Source organism: Diuraphis noxia, unplaced genomic scaffold (genome assembly GCF_037042655.1).
Source record: "Diuraphis noxia isolate RWA-SAM2 unplaced genomic scaffold, SU_Dnox_SAM2 contig0002, whole genome shotgun sequence".
Lineage (NCBI taxonomy): Eukaryota > Metazoa > Arthropoda > Insecta > Hemiptera > Aphididae > Diuraphis > Diuraphis noxia.
The window spans coordinates 81,017,829-81,034,151 of NW_028301712.1; the positions used below are offsets into that span (position 1 = coordinate 81,017,829).

Below are 16,323 nucleotides of genomic sequence, written 5' to 3' on the forward strand. Positions count from 1 at the left end.
TACTTAATATAGACATATAGTATCATTTAAACATTTTTGTATGTTTTTTTATCAATTTAAAAATGTTGAATACTATTTTAAATGTATAATCCCATTAATACAAAAAAAAACCATTACTAATGAAGTAATGAGTAGGTAATGGGTAATTAGTGATTGGTTTCAGTAGTATTAAATTATAAAAGTAAATTATAACAACTTTTTACTTTATACATAAAAATAAAACTTATTTTAAAAAAAACAAAATTTATTAAAATACTGAAATATTTCACACATTTGAAATATTTCATTGAAATATTTCATGAAATATTTCATTTTTTTAAATTTCATGAAATTTTCAAACACTATAAAATATACGTTACTTCATAGTAACGTACATACAGAAAAATCCCCTCCTCCACAGGTACACTGGTTGGCGGCTACGAACCACCTTTAAGCCAGCCCTGAATAAGAAAAAATTAAACGGCTCACTAAATTTTCATAGTGAACCTATTGATATAAATGATGATATTTGATTGACTGTTAAATTTCATAATGATTGGCAATGTATTGGTCTAATAAACTAGGTATATAATGACATTTTAACATTTTATGCGATTTGGTGTCAAAATTGGTTTTGAAATTAACTTGTTACTCTCCTAATTTTGTGGCAATAACATACTTAAAATATGCAAATAAGCAATATAATACCTAAATATATTTAACAAATATATGTGGATTTACTTAACTAGTACCTATTGGCTACATGGCTGTATGCCTATAGGTAAGTATCTAGGTAATAAAAAAAGTGTAAAAAATATAATTATTCATTATTCATACTTAATATATGTATGAACAGAGTTCTTAAAATTAAAATCATCACTCAGGAAAGATAATATATATTTTTGTTATATGGTTATTAATATGAAGTACCTGTGACCTGACCTATACTCTAAAAGTCTACAGACTATCACTATGAATAATGTTTTCGGCAGGTATAGTATTATAGCGTCAAGTGTTTCAGGTTGGGTATTTTTCGATATATTTGTGAAATAGTGATTTAAGTGTTTATTTTATTTATGTACAGCTAGGCGAGTCTGGTTTTTATGTATATTTTTTATAAAATATATTAAAGTTTGCCTAATACCAGTAAATAATGTTTTTATTAAAAAAAAAAAGGGATATAATATGACCCTCAAATCCCCTCCCCCGTAATTACGCCACTTGTATTACCTAGAGATTATTATCTATAAATTTAAAATAGATTAAAATATTATTGTTTTTATAGTAATAATAATTAAGAATTGATCTTCAATGTCCAAAAGTCATTACAACATAGACTGTTAATATATGACAAGTAACTATGAACTATTTTAATTAAAAACATATCTTCTGGAATAATTACTGTAGGTACCTACACCGTAATAATTAATCAATGCAACAATATTTTAAAAATGCCTACCTAATGAATAATAATGTAATCTCAGCTATAAATATATGAGTTATCCGGACACGATAAGAAGAAGAAGATGAGTTATAACTTATATACCCGGGAGGGGGGGGGGGTGTGCTTGTTGATTTAGATCCTAGTTGCACCATTGTATATAACTAGGTAATAAATACGGTTTATAATAATATTCTGTCAATGTAATAATATTATCATAGTAGGTTTAGTTCGCAGATTTGGTGTCGACAGTGTTGACGTCTATTGTCAAAACAATTTATTCAAAAAAAATACACCCCATTTATATTTCTTGGGAGTTGGAATGCGTGTAATACGCCACTGATAGAGTGACAATATAACCACAGAAGAATAACATAATGCATTTAATCGTATTTTAAAAATTCAGAACTAAAACATTTGGTAGCCTATCTACGACGCCGTGGATAGTCGTTTTATAATTATTTTATTGAATTGCATTTAAGTAAAAAACAGTTAGGAAAATCATTTTCTTCAATTGTGTTAGACTTTCAGGTTTCCATATTATATTATGCGTTACTTATGAATGGAAAAATCATATAATTAATAATTACATAAAAATAGTAGGTAATTAAAATGTGTGGCTATTATCTCATATAATATATTGTTATACCTAATTAAATCATTTATATACTGTAATATAAAATTACAGTAGTGATGAATGGTAAAAATAAAAAGTAATTACTAACAGGAAGCTGTAATAATTTATGTTCGATTATGTCTTTATCTATTGAATATTATCGAGTTATAGAATAATAATGTATAATACGCCAGTACCGAATGTTTACGAGAAATTAATTAATAAACTCAATCGATTTATCGATATTGATTTTAGTAACCACGGTAACGGATTGTAAGGATGGTCGTACACAATGGAGATTCTATTCTTTGTAGTTGGTATAGAACTCTTGAATTAATTTCGTATATGATTATTATGTTATGTGTAGTTTATATTTGGTACTCGTTCATTATGCTCTGGTTGATTTGGACATGGCCAAATAATCATAAAATGCTTTACTACTATATTATTATTTTTTTATTTATTAATTTAATTGTGTCAATACACCAAGTATTTTTATAAAGTCATACATTTGCAATTTTTATTATGTGTTTACATAGTATTTACAATTTTTACTAATTTTTGGTGAAATTATATGACCAGATCCGTGTTTGAATCTGAGGTGTCTTCTTTGGGTTTAAGTAGTATATCATCCTACTATACTATATTAAAGAGCCATAGTGATTCTGGCTTTGGTCACTATACTTATTATCAACGAGAGTCCTCCCAAAACCTGCGTGGGAGGAGGGGTAACTGTGAAAACTAAAGACATACACGTCTTAGCATGTTATTATAGTTTTAACTATTTATTATAACATATAGATTAATTTTTATAAATAGGTTTTTAAGAGGATGTCCTACCCACGTGTATATAATATATTGTATACATATATGTATAAAACCAAGAATAACGATTTCAATTATTTTGTTGTAATTTAAAAATATAATTCGTTGGTAGGTACTTGAAACTTTTAGAGTGTGTTATGATATATTTTTTTTTTGCACACAATTATTTTGTTAAATATAAGTTTTTCGACAACGGTTAATTTAACCTACTGTAGTATACTAGAAAGTAGATGTATTATTGTGTAAGAGTAACATATACATTATTTTAATCACAATTATATCATAAAATATACCTACTTAGAAATATTATAGGCTGACAGATAGTCTTCGTTCAGAATAGTTTTTCGTATATAACGATATATTTGTATAATATAGTGCCTCTGTGCCTTTTGTACATCCAAGTGTTACCTAATACCTACCCACTTTTTAAATATTATAGTGAACTGACTTATTATACAATTTGGAGTAAGAAACTCATAGAGTCATAGGCTTTTTTTGATATTTAAATTCTCAAGTAAGTTATGAGTATTTTAATGACATTTTAAAAAATTTCTATTTTAAAATGCTTGTAATTTATTTTAAAAATTAAAAATTAAACTTCGTAGAGCCCTAAATAATGATCTTACACATAAATTTTAAAAAATTTTAAATTCTTCTAAATATGAAAAAAATCGTATAATATAGATTATATTTTTGAAATAAATTGTAAATTAGTGAGACGTAGACCACACATGCCGGTACAACGTCTTCTTAAGAGGTTATTTAAATAGACAAACTTGATCGATGATTTGAACGTACCAACTTATAAGTAAACCTACCCCGCATTGACAACAAATATATATTTATATTGCTCCGACGATACAATTTTAGTTCATTAAGAGAAAGTGCGAATTCACAGATTTATTATTGCACTCTGTACTACATTATAAAACATAATTAAGATGAATTGTTTTTTTTTACCAACTATTGCGATTTATAAAATGTGTTTTCTGGTGGTTGTATTATATTAAAATACAACAATAACATAAAATAGCGAGAGAGAAATGTTGTGAAAACTGTTTTAACCACGAAAAACTTTTATTATTTGGATAAAAAAAGATTATACATCATTCTACTGTGAAATTTTACAAATAAATTAGAGTGGTGGGGAAGATGATTAGAATATACATAACACAAAATTAAATAACAAATATAATAATATATATATAAAAAAAAAAATGTGTATTAATACAATTTGTTTCTTTCCATGCAAAAATTATTATTATTAAATAATTAAATTTTAATAATAATCATATTTACATTATGGGTTTTTTTTTTTGTATGATAGTGGGTAAGTAGATAATTGTTTAAAAACTATAAAATAAAATATGTTAAATAAAAATGGTTTTCATTTATAAATAAAAAATAAACAAAAATAAAATAAACGTACACTTTACAAGTATCAAACACGCAGTAAAGAAAAAAAATAAGCACATATATATTTATATATATATATATATAAAATTGAAAACCGATGAGGTATCTTAAAATATAAATTAATAGGAATTACAAATGCTGTATAAGATACTAATTACTACTTATATTACGGATTGATACTAACTTTAATAATAATAATAATAATAATAATAATATAATGATAATAAGGACTGAATATAATGTGTTATAATATATTATATTATGATAATATTATCGCATACACGTATTAAATTCATATCGTATATACTATACATAAATTTGAACACCAAAAACTCTAATGAGATGACTAAAGATTTTTTGATTTAGGTAATTATCAGTTAACTGCGAGCGCAATAGTATATGGGCGGGAGCCGACTAAAAGCGACACTTTGCTGCAGTGAACGATTCGTGGACGACGATCATCCTACTCCAATGTGCAGATGGTCAAGCCACAGCAGCATGCCTACCATGCATTGTGCCAACACAATGGGATAAGGGAAAGTTTATCCATTCTAGAACACTTGGTTGTAGATAATAATTAATATGATTAAATAATTTATAAAATACTATATCGTATAAGAATAATAATACCTAATAATATAATGGAATTGTTTGTTATTGTATTATGCTAATAAATTTTTATGCGAACGCGCTAAGATTACATATTATTACATATTTTATTAAAACATTTATATGTAGTATAATATATAGGTGTATAATAAAAATGTTCAACTATAACCATTATTGTATGCATACACGAATAGACGAAAAAACGTACTCGACGCTAACCTAATGACTTAAGAGAGTTACAAAATACACCACGAAGATACATGATATTTGTATCGGTAGTATAATATTTAGAATTATTTTAATGTTTCACCTAATATTTAGAATGGAGAGATAAGTGGCCATACTATAATATGTGTCTACTACCGGTTACGCCGTGAACTCTTTCTATAATACTCACACAATACACACGTACACACATAACAATACACCGCACGTGTATTCTATATAAACGATTTATGCCTATAGTTATAGAAATAATAAAATTTCGTGTTCGGTTTAGGTATACATTATAATAATAATAATATATTACGGTTATGAAGAGTATCCTACCTACGTACCTATCTACCTATAATATTATAATAAGGACGAAAAGAACCATTATATAATAAGGGGAGACTCGTATCGTATATAATATTATTATTATAGAAGCCTGCAGGGAACAAGAAAGTTGCCCCGCAATGGTGGTGGTGGTGGGAGATGTTGGTGGTTCTGGTGGATGATATATTTATATATATATCTTTAAGGTGATTTCTCGCTGAGGGAATATAATATTGTAATTTTTAATGACGTTTTTCGTTTTTTTTTTTTTAATCACAGTGTTGGGCTCGTCTCTGGAATCGCCGCATGCGGTTGTGCCACTCTTCTCGCCACTCAATCACTATTGACCTCTGCGTCAACACCAGTCCGTCGCGCCGTTCGCCGTCGTTCTCCTTGCCGAGAATCAGGTAAAGCCTATGAAATGAAGACGGAAAGAAATTAACATTCAATATATAATATTATGTAATACCACCATAAAATAACACAAATATATATATTCACCTTCCGGGCTTGATCTTGGGACATTTGCACTTTAGATCGTTGTCGTGTATCCAGAACGTGGTCGGTCCCCTGCGAAGTCTGGACGCCTGGCCGCGCTTGTACACCGACTGTACGTTCATCGTGAATTTGGCCCAGTTCTTAGAAACTATCGGTTCCGACATTTTACCCAATATCGCTGTACAAAAAATATGTGGTATTTTAAAATGTTGTCATTATGGTTGATATACATCATTATTATTACAAGTCATAGTATGCGGTGAGCCGGTGATGGTCATAATAAATTATTTTGGAAATCTATTTTATTTAAAACTTTAAACAATGGTTGGTCAATTTTTGACCTTTAAATGATTGTAGTAATGTCTGTATTGTCGTTTAAAAATCAAAAATTTATAGTGGATTCACCAACGTCCAATACTCCAAAAAATATAAAGGTAGTTAACAATATAATAATATGTTAAAATTGCATGTACTTATTTACTAAACTTAAATTTTCAAAAAAAGATTTTCATTGATTAATTTGCATTATCAAAAGAACCACTCTATATTACTGTATGTCTTTATATAGGTATATGTGGTATACAACATAAGTAAAATACTTATCTATATATTATTTATAATATATATGCAATAGTATATACTATGTATAATGTATATACATAGGTATTATTAATAATAATTTATTATGTATGGGTAGATATATAGTATATATATATATATATTAGTTTACTGAGCGGTGAATGTAGATATACGATGGTTGTCAAATGTCTTCTAACTTATTTGATTATTAAGTGTAGTGTACCTGTGTACCTAAACAGTTGTCATTAATATTATTTTTATTATTATTATTATGTATGATATGAATGTTTTTATCTTATACCTATATAGGTATATACATTTTGGCCGTATATGTTTCACCGTGTTTCATAGCGTAGGAATTTTATACTAGTACATATTTCCGTCAAGTTGATTGGTTTTCGTGAAATTGTTTTGGCTCAAAATATTGAACTTGTTTACGATATTCAATAGCCGTAAAAAGAAGATATTTTCCACTCAAATAGAATAAAGTCACATTTTATTAAATTAAATAAATTAACTCATGAGTTTTTCTGTATACAAGTGGCGGTTTCTATTCAAAACTTTCAAAGTAAAAAACTAAAGAAAAGTCATATAGATGCCCTATACCTATTCATACATCAATAAGTATATACAGAATGTTGTATTGATTTTAATAATATGTTGGATGATTCTTTAAATACCTGCACACACTCAATATCAGGATACCTATATGTTTTTTTTAATATTTTATTTTAGATAATTTAAAATCAAGGTTTTGAAAAAAGGATATTTTTAAGTTTTATACTTTTTTGAATGACTACAAATATTTTGAATTTCATATTGGGAAACAAAATATTTTTTTTTTTTAATTTTAATTCAAAGAAATTTAATATAACGAGTAAAGTGTTAATTTGTTACAAATATTTAAAATTTAGATAAGCGGAGTACCTATTATATTAGGCAGACCAACATAAACAACGCCAATCCACTGTCCACTCTGCTTCTAAATTTTAAGCTCTTATAAGTTTATAACTAATTATCTACTCGTTTAAAATTAGAACTTAATGAATCATAATTACTTGAGAAATATTCTGCTTCAAGATAATAAATGAAAAATGTATTTTACTTTACGAAAAACCATAAAAAAATATAATTTTGTGATGACTTAAAACTATATGTATAAAAACATTTTTTAATAATCTGAAATGATGAATGCTTGCTGTTAAACAATCGCTCAGTACAGTTAAAATATTTGGGAAAAAGTTAAATTCATAATAATAGGCTGCACCAGCTATTGCATCAGGATGATTTATTTTCCATAAACAACATCTACCATTAATAATAAAATATTATAATATAATATATTATATAAGGTCAAATTTAATCTCATCAGTTTTATGGAAAAAATATGGCTATCTTATAACGATGTTACACACACAAAATATTGTTAAGCGTGTAAAAGTCAATTATCCTTATCATATTAGTTATTTAAATTGTTTTAAAATGATAATTTCGTTTCTTTGATTACACGAGATATTACACGACGGAGACGATCAGGTTGTTCTAAAATTATGGTATAAAAAAGATGCTGTTAAATCAAATGCATTTAAATTAATTAAGAGCTCTATTCTAACCAGTGACTAATTTGTTATAATAAGAGAGTCATATTTATGATGCTCTGCAACATCATTGTCGAATATACTATAGTATAAGAGATCTTCTCGGTTATTGAAAACAAAATAATCCTGACATGTTCTTATTAAATCTCTAAATATAATTAAAATTTTAAATAAAATGAAATTTAAGTAAATCTATAATTTTCTCAAAAAAAATCTGCGTCTACTAATGACTATGGTTAGATGCACTATAATAGTGTTTACCGATACTACTCGTATTATACACTGTATAGTGCATTAATTATATAGTTACAACTTAACAAATATTGTTTAAGATTGGAATTGTTATAAATAGTACCTTTAAATTATGTTGTTTTAAATAAATCATATGATTAACGATCAACGAAGTCAATGCCTATTTTGTTTAAACATAATAATATTTATGTGTCAGTTAAGTTAATAATCCGATATTATAGGCAATACGCGACTAATTAATTAAAACGTATTCCAATTAATCGTCAAGTACTTTACAATGATATAAAATTATCTGTAGTATAATATAATTTCAATTTTAATTTAGATTTAAAATGCAAATAAACCTATGAGGCTACGACAGTTTACAGATTTATCCGTCGAGATAGTGTCTTTTATTGTTATTTTCCTGGTCTGCCGGTGTACTCGACAAGCGATTTATTACACTATGTACAAGACAAACCTTATACCTTTAAAACCTGAGTAGGTAAAGAAAATTTACATTTTTACTACATATGTACATAATATTACTTATACATTTTTTCTTTATATTTGACATGTTTAAAAACGCGTAAATAGTTATTAAGCTATAGTTCTTCAATTTCTTTGTGTATATTTAAAAAAAAAAATCGTTTTTATACCTTATAATATGTCTTTTTCAAGAAAACCCGTGACTCCCATTTGATGTTTGGTCCGCGTCTATCTCCTTTTATGTAACTTACAATTTAGTATTTACAACTAAACGACCCTCGCGTCATTCGATCGTATAAATATGTATGGGATCCTGTTAAAATAGGTAATAATTTACTTACCGTAATCTCTACGGCAGTACTTGTTCAAATTCAGTCTCCTGGTTCCGGATCGACACTTGCCGCATTGATCTGCCAAACAAAAACTTTTTTTATAATATAGTATAATAGTATATACGATAAAGCGATTATCCAAGGCGATGTATCGCAATAAAACCATAAAAAAAGGAAAACGTATATTATAATATTATACTTATATGTATAGGTACAACAATAGTTCGTTTGCCGATACCTAAAATATGTGCATAATGTGTACAGTTAAAATTATTAAGTGTAAACATAATAGTATAAATAGTACGACCTAAATACCTACCCAATATTGTAATATGTGAAACACAACTACATGGTAAATAATCATAATACCTATATGTCAAGTGTTAGTTTACAAACGGTAAATACAAAAACCCGGTCGAAAGACCATACTGTCGAACCTTATCATTGGGATCAAGGTTTGGGTAGGGGATGATTTTACGATGAGTTTTTAATCTCAAAGAGGCGGCATGCGGACACGTCGTTTGATGAACGTCACATTTTTTTTATTTTAATACCTATGTGTATTTATAACATACCCACATATATTATATAAATATATAGGCGGGCGACAGTCAAAACACGAAATATTTAATTCAGGCCACATGAACCTGTTGAACGGAGACCACCCCACACATAAAAGTGGATAAATTAATGGCCCAGTTATCACCGTCGCGGTAGGTTTAATGTTTCTGTGCTATCGTGTCCGCTACCCCTCCCACTCCCACCGCCGCCACAGACGACACCTCATAATATACCAACAACTGTCAATCTCCTCATCGAATCGGTGTCAGGTTTCGGGCTCAAAACACTTCAATCCTTATCATTATAATAATATACACACACACACACACACACACACAAACACACACAAACACACAGACTATAAAAGTCATCTACAACAGTTGATGTATGATGAGTATCCACGAGGACCGTACACGCTTTTTGACGTTATGCACCATCACAAAATATTATACTCACTCTACTTGATGGGCGTCTTCAGAGCGGGCAAGACGGGGCATTCCCCCTTCTAGAGTTAAATTTTTTTTTTCCAAAGCATTATCTGTAACGCGCCAATTTAGTAAACATAATAGATTATACTTTTAAACTGTAAGCATCATTGTACCTAAGCAAAAATTGTATGAAAAATCTTCATTTATTTTTAAATTAATTTTTCACCCTTCTAGAAAAATGTCTGGGGACGCCCATGACACTTAATGTAATATGCTTGTAAGTTTTAAATTGAAGATACATTTTGTTGATTCGTTTATCGCTTTCGTTCTCTGTTGGTAAGCATCTCTCTCTAATATACACATACTACACTCACCAACTATAATATGTATCCCCCGAGAACGTTTTCGGTGAATCGTATCACCGACGATATATGTATATTGTATACATGTATTGGTAGGTCTATATTTTTATTATTCCGAGTGTTAAACCTGCAGCGTGGTAGGTAAAAGATAAAATGTCGTCTTGCAGTTCGCGTAATGCGTTACGGGCCAAGATCGAAAACCATCGATTTTCTCCACAGTAAAACACATTAGATCTGCAGCAAAGGGGCGAGACGCACGCCACTTTATTTATATTATACGAGTCTCGAGTACACACACGTTATACCGACGATCATTATATACGCCTCCAGCCTCCCCTTAATGATAACATCTTCGCTAAATTGCGTACGGGTTTATTTATATTCGACTGTCTGCTAGCCAAAGAAGTTAACCCTCATCGTCTTCAACAACAACACCGTTATCTATATGTCAGCCTTTATACCTTCTAGGTCTACACTCCCTCTACACGGCCGAATCGGACATTTTTAATCATCTGCGCGCATATTATATTATGCAATTTGTAAGCTCCGATGAATGCGTTTACTCCTATGATTCAAAGACGTATTGTCGTTTTCCGTAGAAATAAAAAATAAAAATAAAGAAGAAACCATAATAAACCGCCTCCGAATCGGACACACACGCCTAACATACAGCTACTTGATGAGCAAAGATGATCCTCCACTATGCGACTCGTGCAATGTACTTTTATCGGTCAACCACATCATTACAGAATGTCAAAAATATAACCAGTATCGAAATCAATACCATATCTCAGAACAAATTTGTCAAGCACTAGGGCCAAACCCACAGGACGTTAAAAGCTTAATCTTATTCTTAAAAAAAAACAGAATTGTACAAATTAATTTAATGTAATCATGTAAATACTAAAATACTAACAATGTAATCAAAAATTCGTGTACTAATGGCCTAGTTGTCGATATATATTTCAGATCAATAAAAAAAATAAAAATGCCATTCCGTCATTCACTAATCTAAACTAAGAATATTGTTCTTGAGCGTCCTGTCTCTCTTCCCCTCTCTCTCTTTCACTCGCCATTAACCACTTATTACTTTATTAGACATTGTATGTTATGTATAGTCTGCAAATGGAAATAAAATTAAAACGTTATTAAAACACCTATTATGTATAAAAATGTAATATGTACAAACTATAAAGTCTTGTTTTTTTCTGCCGTGCAGTAGTCGCTATACGCATTCTTCATCCTGTAGGGCGAGTAATGAGTAGGTTCACGTAAGAAAAATAATCGTGTTTATACTGATGCAGCGATCGTGATGAACGTGTTAAATTTTGTAGATTATCTTTTTCTTTTTTTTTTTTTTTTAAAAAAAAACGGAATTTGACTTTGATAAATGGCCTCACACCCCCTTGGTCGGTCGCACCGAGCCGGTAATCCATTAACGATTTGGACGAACCCGATCCGATCCGAACCTAGCTATATTTGCCCACGAATTCTTAAATCCCTTGGGGACGATATCTCGAATGATTTTATTTGAATTAACATAATAGGTGGGTTAGTGCCCAAGAAAATAGAGAAAAAAATATTTTTTTATAATATTAAATATAAAACAAGTATAATCGAATGTACATATATACCGCGATATATAAATATATTATTTTGTATTAAATGTTTAATACATTTTTTGTAAAATAAATTGTTTTAGATTGTTGTAGGACGAGATTTCAATTAATTGCATTTTTTCTTTTGTTTTGAGTGACAACATTGTATATAATTAACATTATACTTTAATAAAAATACATATTTTAAATAAAAAAATACGAATCAGAGTAAAAAGTTCCAAAATCAGAACCAATAATAAAATGTTAAGTTGATAAATATTGAATAGGTAAAATTTTTATTAAATACCGTGGTGGTTATCTTCGTCATCTTCATCATAATCTCCTTCGTCTCCTCCTTCATTTCCTGCTGCACGAGCATCCGACGACATTTGATTCACAAAAATCTTTGAAGGCAATTCTGTAAAAATCGAATTAATAATAGACTAAAAGTTGATGTCATTAATATATAAAATTTTACTTATGCATGGCGCGATCTGCGATCTACTTTGTTGGTATCCTTTAGCGCATCTGTCGCATGTTATCCCGGTCACGCCATCCTTGCATGGACATTGGCCAGTAGTGTGATTGCATGTTTTACCGGATGCGCCAACTGGATGACAATTGCATGCTGAAAAATTAAATAAATACTTATGTCATTTAACTATTTCAAATGTATTTAACATAACATTTTATGATATGATAGAATTCATCATTTAAGACAATTAATATTTAAGTCGATAAAATCAGAACCAATATATATATATACAGTTTTAACTAGTAGGTACCTACCAGTGTCATGATATTTTGTTAAATATTATTTTTTACATATATCATACACCTGTACAAGATTAAAACCCTTTTAACTTATAGTTGTTATTTATATGTATAAATCAAAACTATAAAACAGAGATTTCCTAATTATTGGTATTTATTTTCAGTATTTATTATTTAGTCATAAATAAATTTAATAGTTAGTTTTTATTTAAGAGTATATATTTCAATCGCAAAAAAATATACCTATATATTTTAAAGTTAATGTAATTGTAAATTCGTCAAAGGGCAGGACTTAAAAACACATTTAGGAGAATGTATTTGCCAAGTCTTAACCAAAATCGATATATTTTTGCGATAAATTTACAGAATCGTAATTTCAGAGGGGACCTAAGATAAGTATACGCATATCAGATAGAAGTTTTTTAAGGAGATGCTAAATCACCGGTGCCTCGAGGGATGAAAAAACGGCAACGGAGAGTAACTATAGTAAATCGAAAAGAATTGCACCAGTGGTGTCCAAATACAGGTCAGGGTCTGGTAAAAGATATATTATTGTTATTCTATGAACAGACAAACTAGAATATTCGACAAATGTACTGTAAAATTAGTTTTCCACTGCGAGAATTCGCTCGAAATCGCATTAATCCTTGGGCAAAAGTTTCAAAAGTATTTATTTTTAAATATTTAATTACCAATCAGACGATTGGTGAATTTAATTCCCTGGAAAATTACCATAATGAATAGGATATTGTAGAAATTTTATGAACCGAATGAAATTAATTATTAGAAGAATTTCCTATAAGCCCGCCGGTTAGTTAGGGGCACACCCGTCAAACACCCCAAAAACAATTTTAATAATGACGTCGCCTTTCACAATAACAATAAATAATAATAATTAAATACTTTTCACAATTTCCAATTAAATTATGTTTTTATTTACCTACAGCTAATTTATATTTAGTAGCATGCTGCCAAAATGTTACACCAAATAACATGATATTTTTATTTTCCCTTTGGGGCTGAAATTCTTGTTTTTAATCTACACTTAATGATAAATTATAATAAGCTAATCTCAAATAATTAAAATTGCTCATAATATACGGCTTCTTATATTGTACAATGTACAGTGTACAGTGAACACCATTAAATATTCATATAAAATAAGTAGGTAGGTAGTATATTTAGCATCTGTTAATTGTATTCATAGGATACATACTCTCTTTTTGTGAAATCATAATTTTGTTTACACTATAACACTGTATAGACCAATTAATATTCTTTAATATTGTATGAAGTATAATGATTGATTGTATAACATGAATATGTAACATAAGAAAGTTAGTATGTTTAAGCCTTTTAGGTAAAGAACTCATTTTGAATAATATTATGCTTATTGCGTAATTTGTATTCATAAATTGAATTATTATAATGGTAATAGGTGATAATATTCAAGGGTAAAATAGTCATTAAGAAAATGTCCATGTTAATAAAAAATATAACGTCAAAGATCCAACAGATAAGAAATCAAATTCAAAATATTCATGTATCTAAAGGTAATAAAAATAAATAGAATTAAAAAAACCCAAACGAATTTTACGAGGTATTAGGTGTAGCGGTGTAGGTGATTGGAGATAATTTTACCTAGCTCGTATAGTTATAGTGCATAAGAAAACATTTAACCATAACCAATTGTATAATAACCAATGGGTATAGAGCGTGGACACATTAAATTTAGAAGCAATCTTTAATTCAGCAAGAAAAATAATTGTATGATTGTTTATATTTTGTATAAACAAATGTAGATATACATTCTATGTATACACATTACACAGTGTATTATTTTAATAAGGTAGTTAATTATCATTTTTGGATTCTGTTTGTTTTTCTATTGTTTATTCAAGCGACTTTATGTACTTAATTGTATTGTATGCATATATATTCAATTGATAGTATACATATAGTATATAGTCTTAAGTGTTTGGTTAGAGTTGACAATTCATGTAAACAAATTATTATATTATATATTTATACAACCTATTTATGTATGAGAATGAGGTCCATCATACATGTAACTATACACAACTACATCATAGTGCATATTATGCACTTAACATAAAATATAATCGTTATCTTTGTATTTACTGTTTAGAATATATTTTATATTATATTATTATTATTATAAGAATGTAATGACCTACGTATAATGTATTCAATGAATTGTGTTAATTGCAAAATTTTTATACGGTCTTAATATATCACTACAATACAGTGTATTCCAAACGTAGTTTAAGTAGCCAAACGATATATCGTTTTTAGGATTTTTACAAACAAAGATTTTGAAACGAATTTATTTCAAAACCATCGAACAGTGTGAACCACTAAAAATTGACTGCACCTACGGATTTTTATGGCTCCCCAAGCTGCGATTGATTTTCGGAAATAGCTATTATTGCATATTTGTATCAATATTATAAGTATATGAGTATACATATGTAGGTATAAATTGTATACAATTGATCTAGTAAAGACAATCACACACACACACACACACACACACACACACACACACACACACACACACACACACACACACACACACACACACACACACACACACACACACACACACACACACACACACACACACACACACACACACACACACACACACACACACACACACACACACACACACACACACACACACACACACACACACACACACACACACACACACACACACACACACACACACACACACACACACACACACACACACACACACACACACACACACACACACACACACACACACACACACACACACACACACACACACACACACACACACACACACACACACACACACACACACACACACACACACACACACACACACACACACACACACACACACACACACACACACACACACACACACACACACACACACACACACACACACACACACACACACATACACACACATACATTACATATACATATAGGTACATTATACATAATGTAGGTATTAGTTGTATACATTTTAATACAATAAAATGTTCTTCTAAGAGTTTTATTTTGAAATGATCGTTTCTGTCAGTTGCAGGGGCATACGACTATTATATGGCCATGACTATACACGTGCGACACAGAGGCAACACAGCAAATATAGGCAGCAAAATTAGTTTACAGTTCAAAAGGTTCAGTAGCAAAACAAACACAACTATAAAAGGTGAAAGCGATCGGGTACAAGTGTATATAATACTATATATACGACTCACTTTAAGACTTTTTAATAAATCTGTTCATCCCTTTGGAGAGACGAACGTGCTCGCAATTAATACTCTAAAGGCGTAAAATAAAAAAAAGTGACGTTGTTGCACATTTGCATCATTATCGCCCAAAGCGGTGTTTTACAATTTGTCGGGGAGATTTCGAAAGACATTT

At 29.3% G+C, this 16,323-nt stretch overlaps 1 protein-coding gene across 1 annotated transcript in view; it reads right to left on the reverse strand.

The window, feature by feature from the left end:
• Window positions 1-5,609: 5,609 nt before the first annotated feature.
• The window catches only part of LOC107165659 (netrin-1-like), a 75,126-nt gene continuing 64,412 nt past the window's right edge, over window positions 5,610-16,323 (reverse strand). The window contains exons 3-7 of the mRNA XM_015514008.2: window positions 12,578-12,727; window positions 12,407-12,517; window positions 9,160-9,228; window positions 5,925-6,099; window positions 5,610-5,837 (exon numbers count right to left, since the gene is read on the reverse strand). Of these exons, the coding sequence (XP_015369494.1) occupies window positions 5,693-5,837; window positions 5,925-6,099; window positions 9,160-9,228; window positions 12,407-12,517; window positions 12,578-12,727 (650 nt within the window). The 3' untranslated portion in view covers window positions 5,610-5,692. The remainder of the gene's footprint in view (window positions 5,838-5,924; window positions 6,100-9,159; window positions 9,229-12,406; window positions 12,518-12,577; window positions 12,728-16,323) is intronic.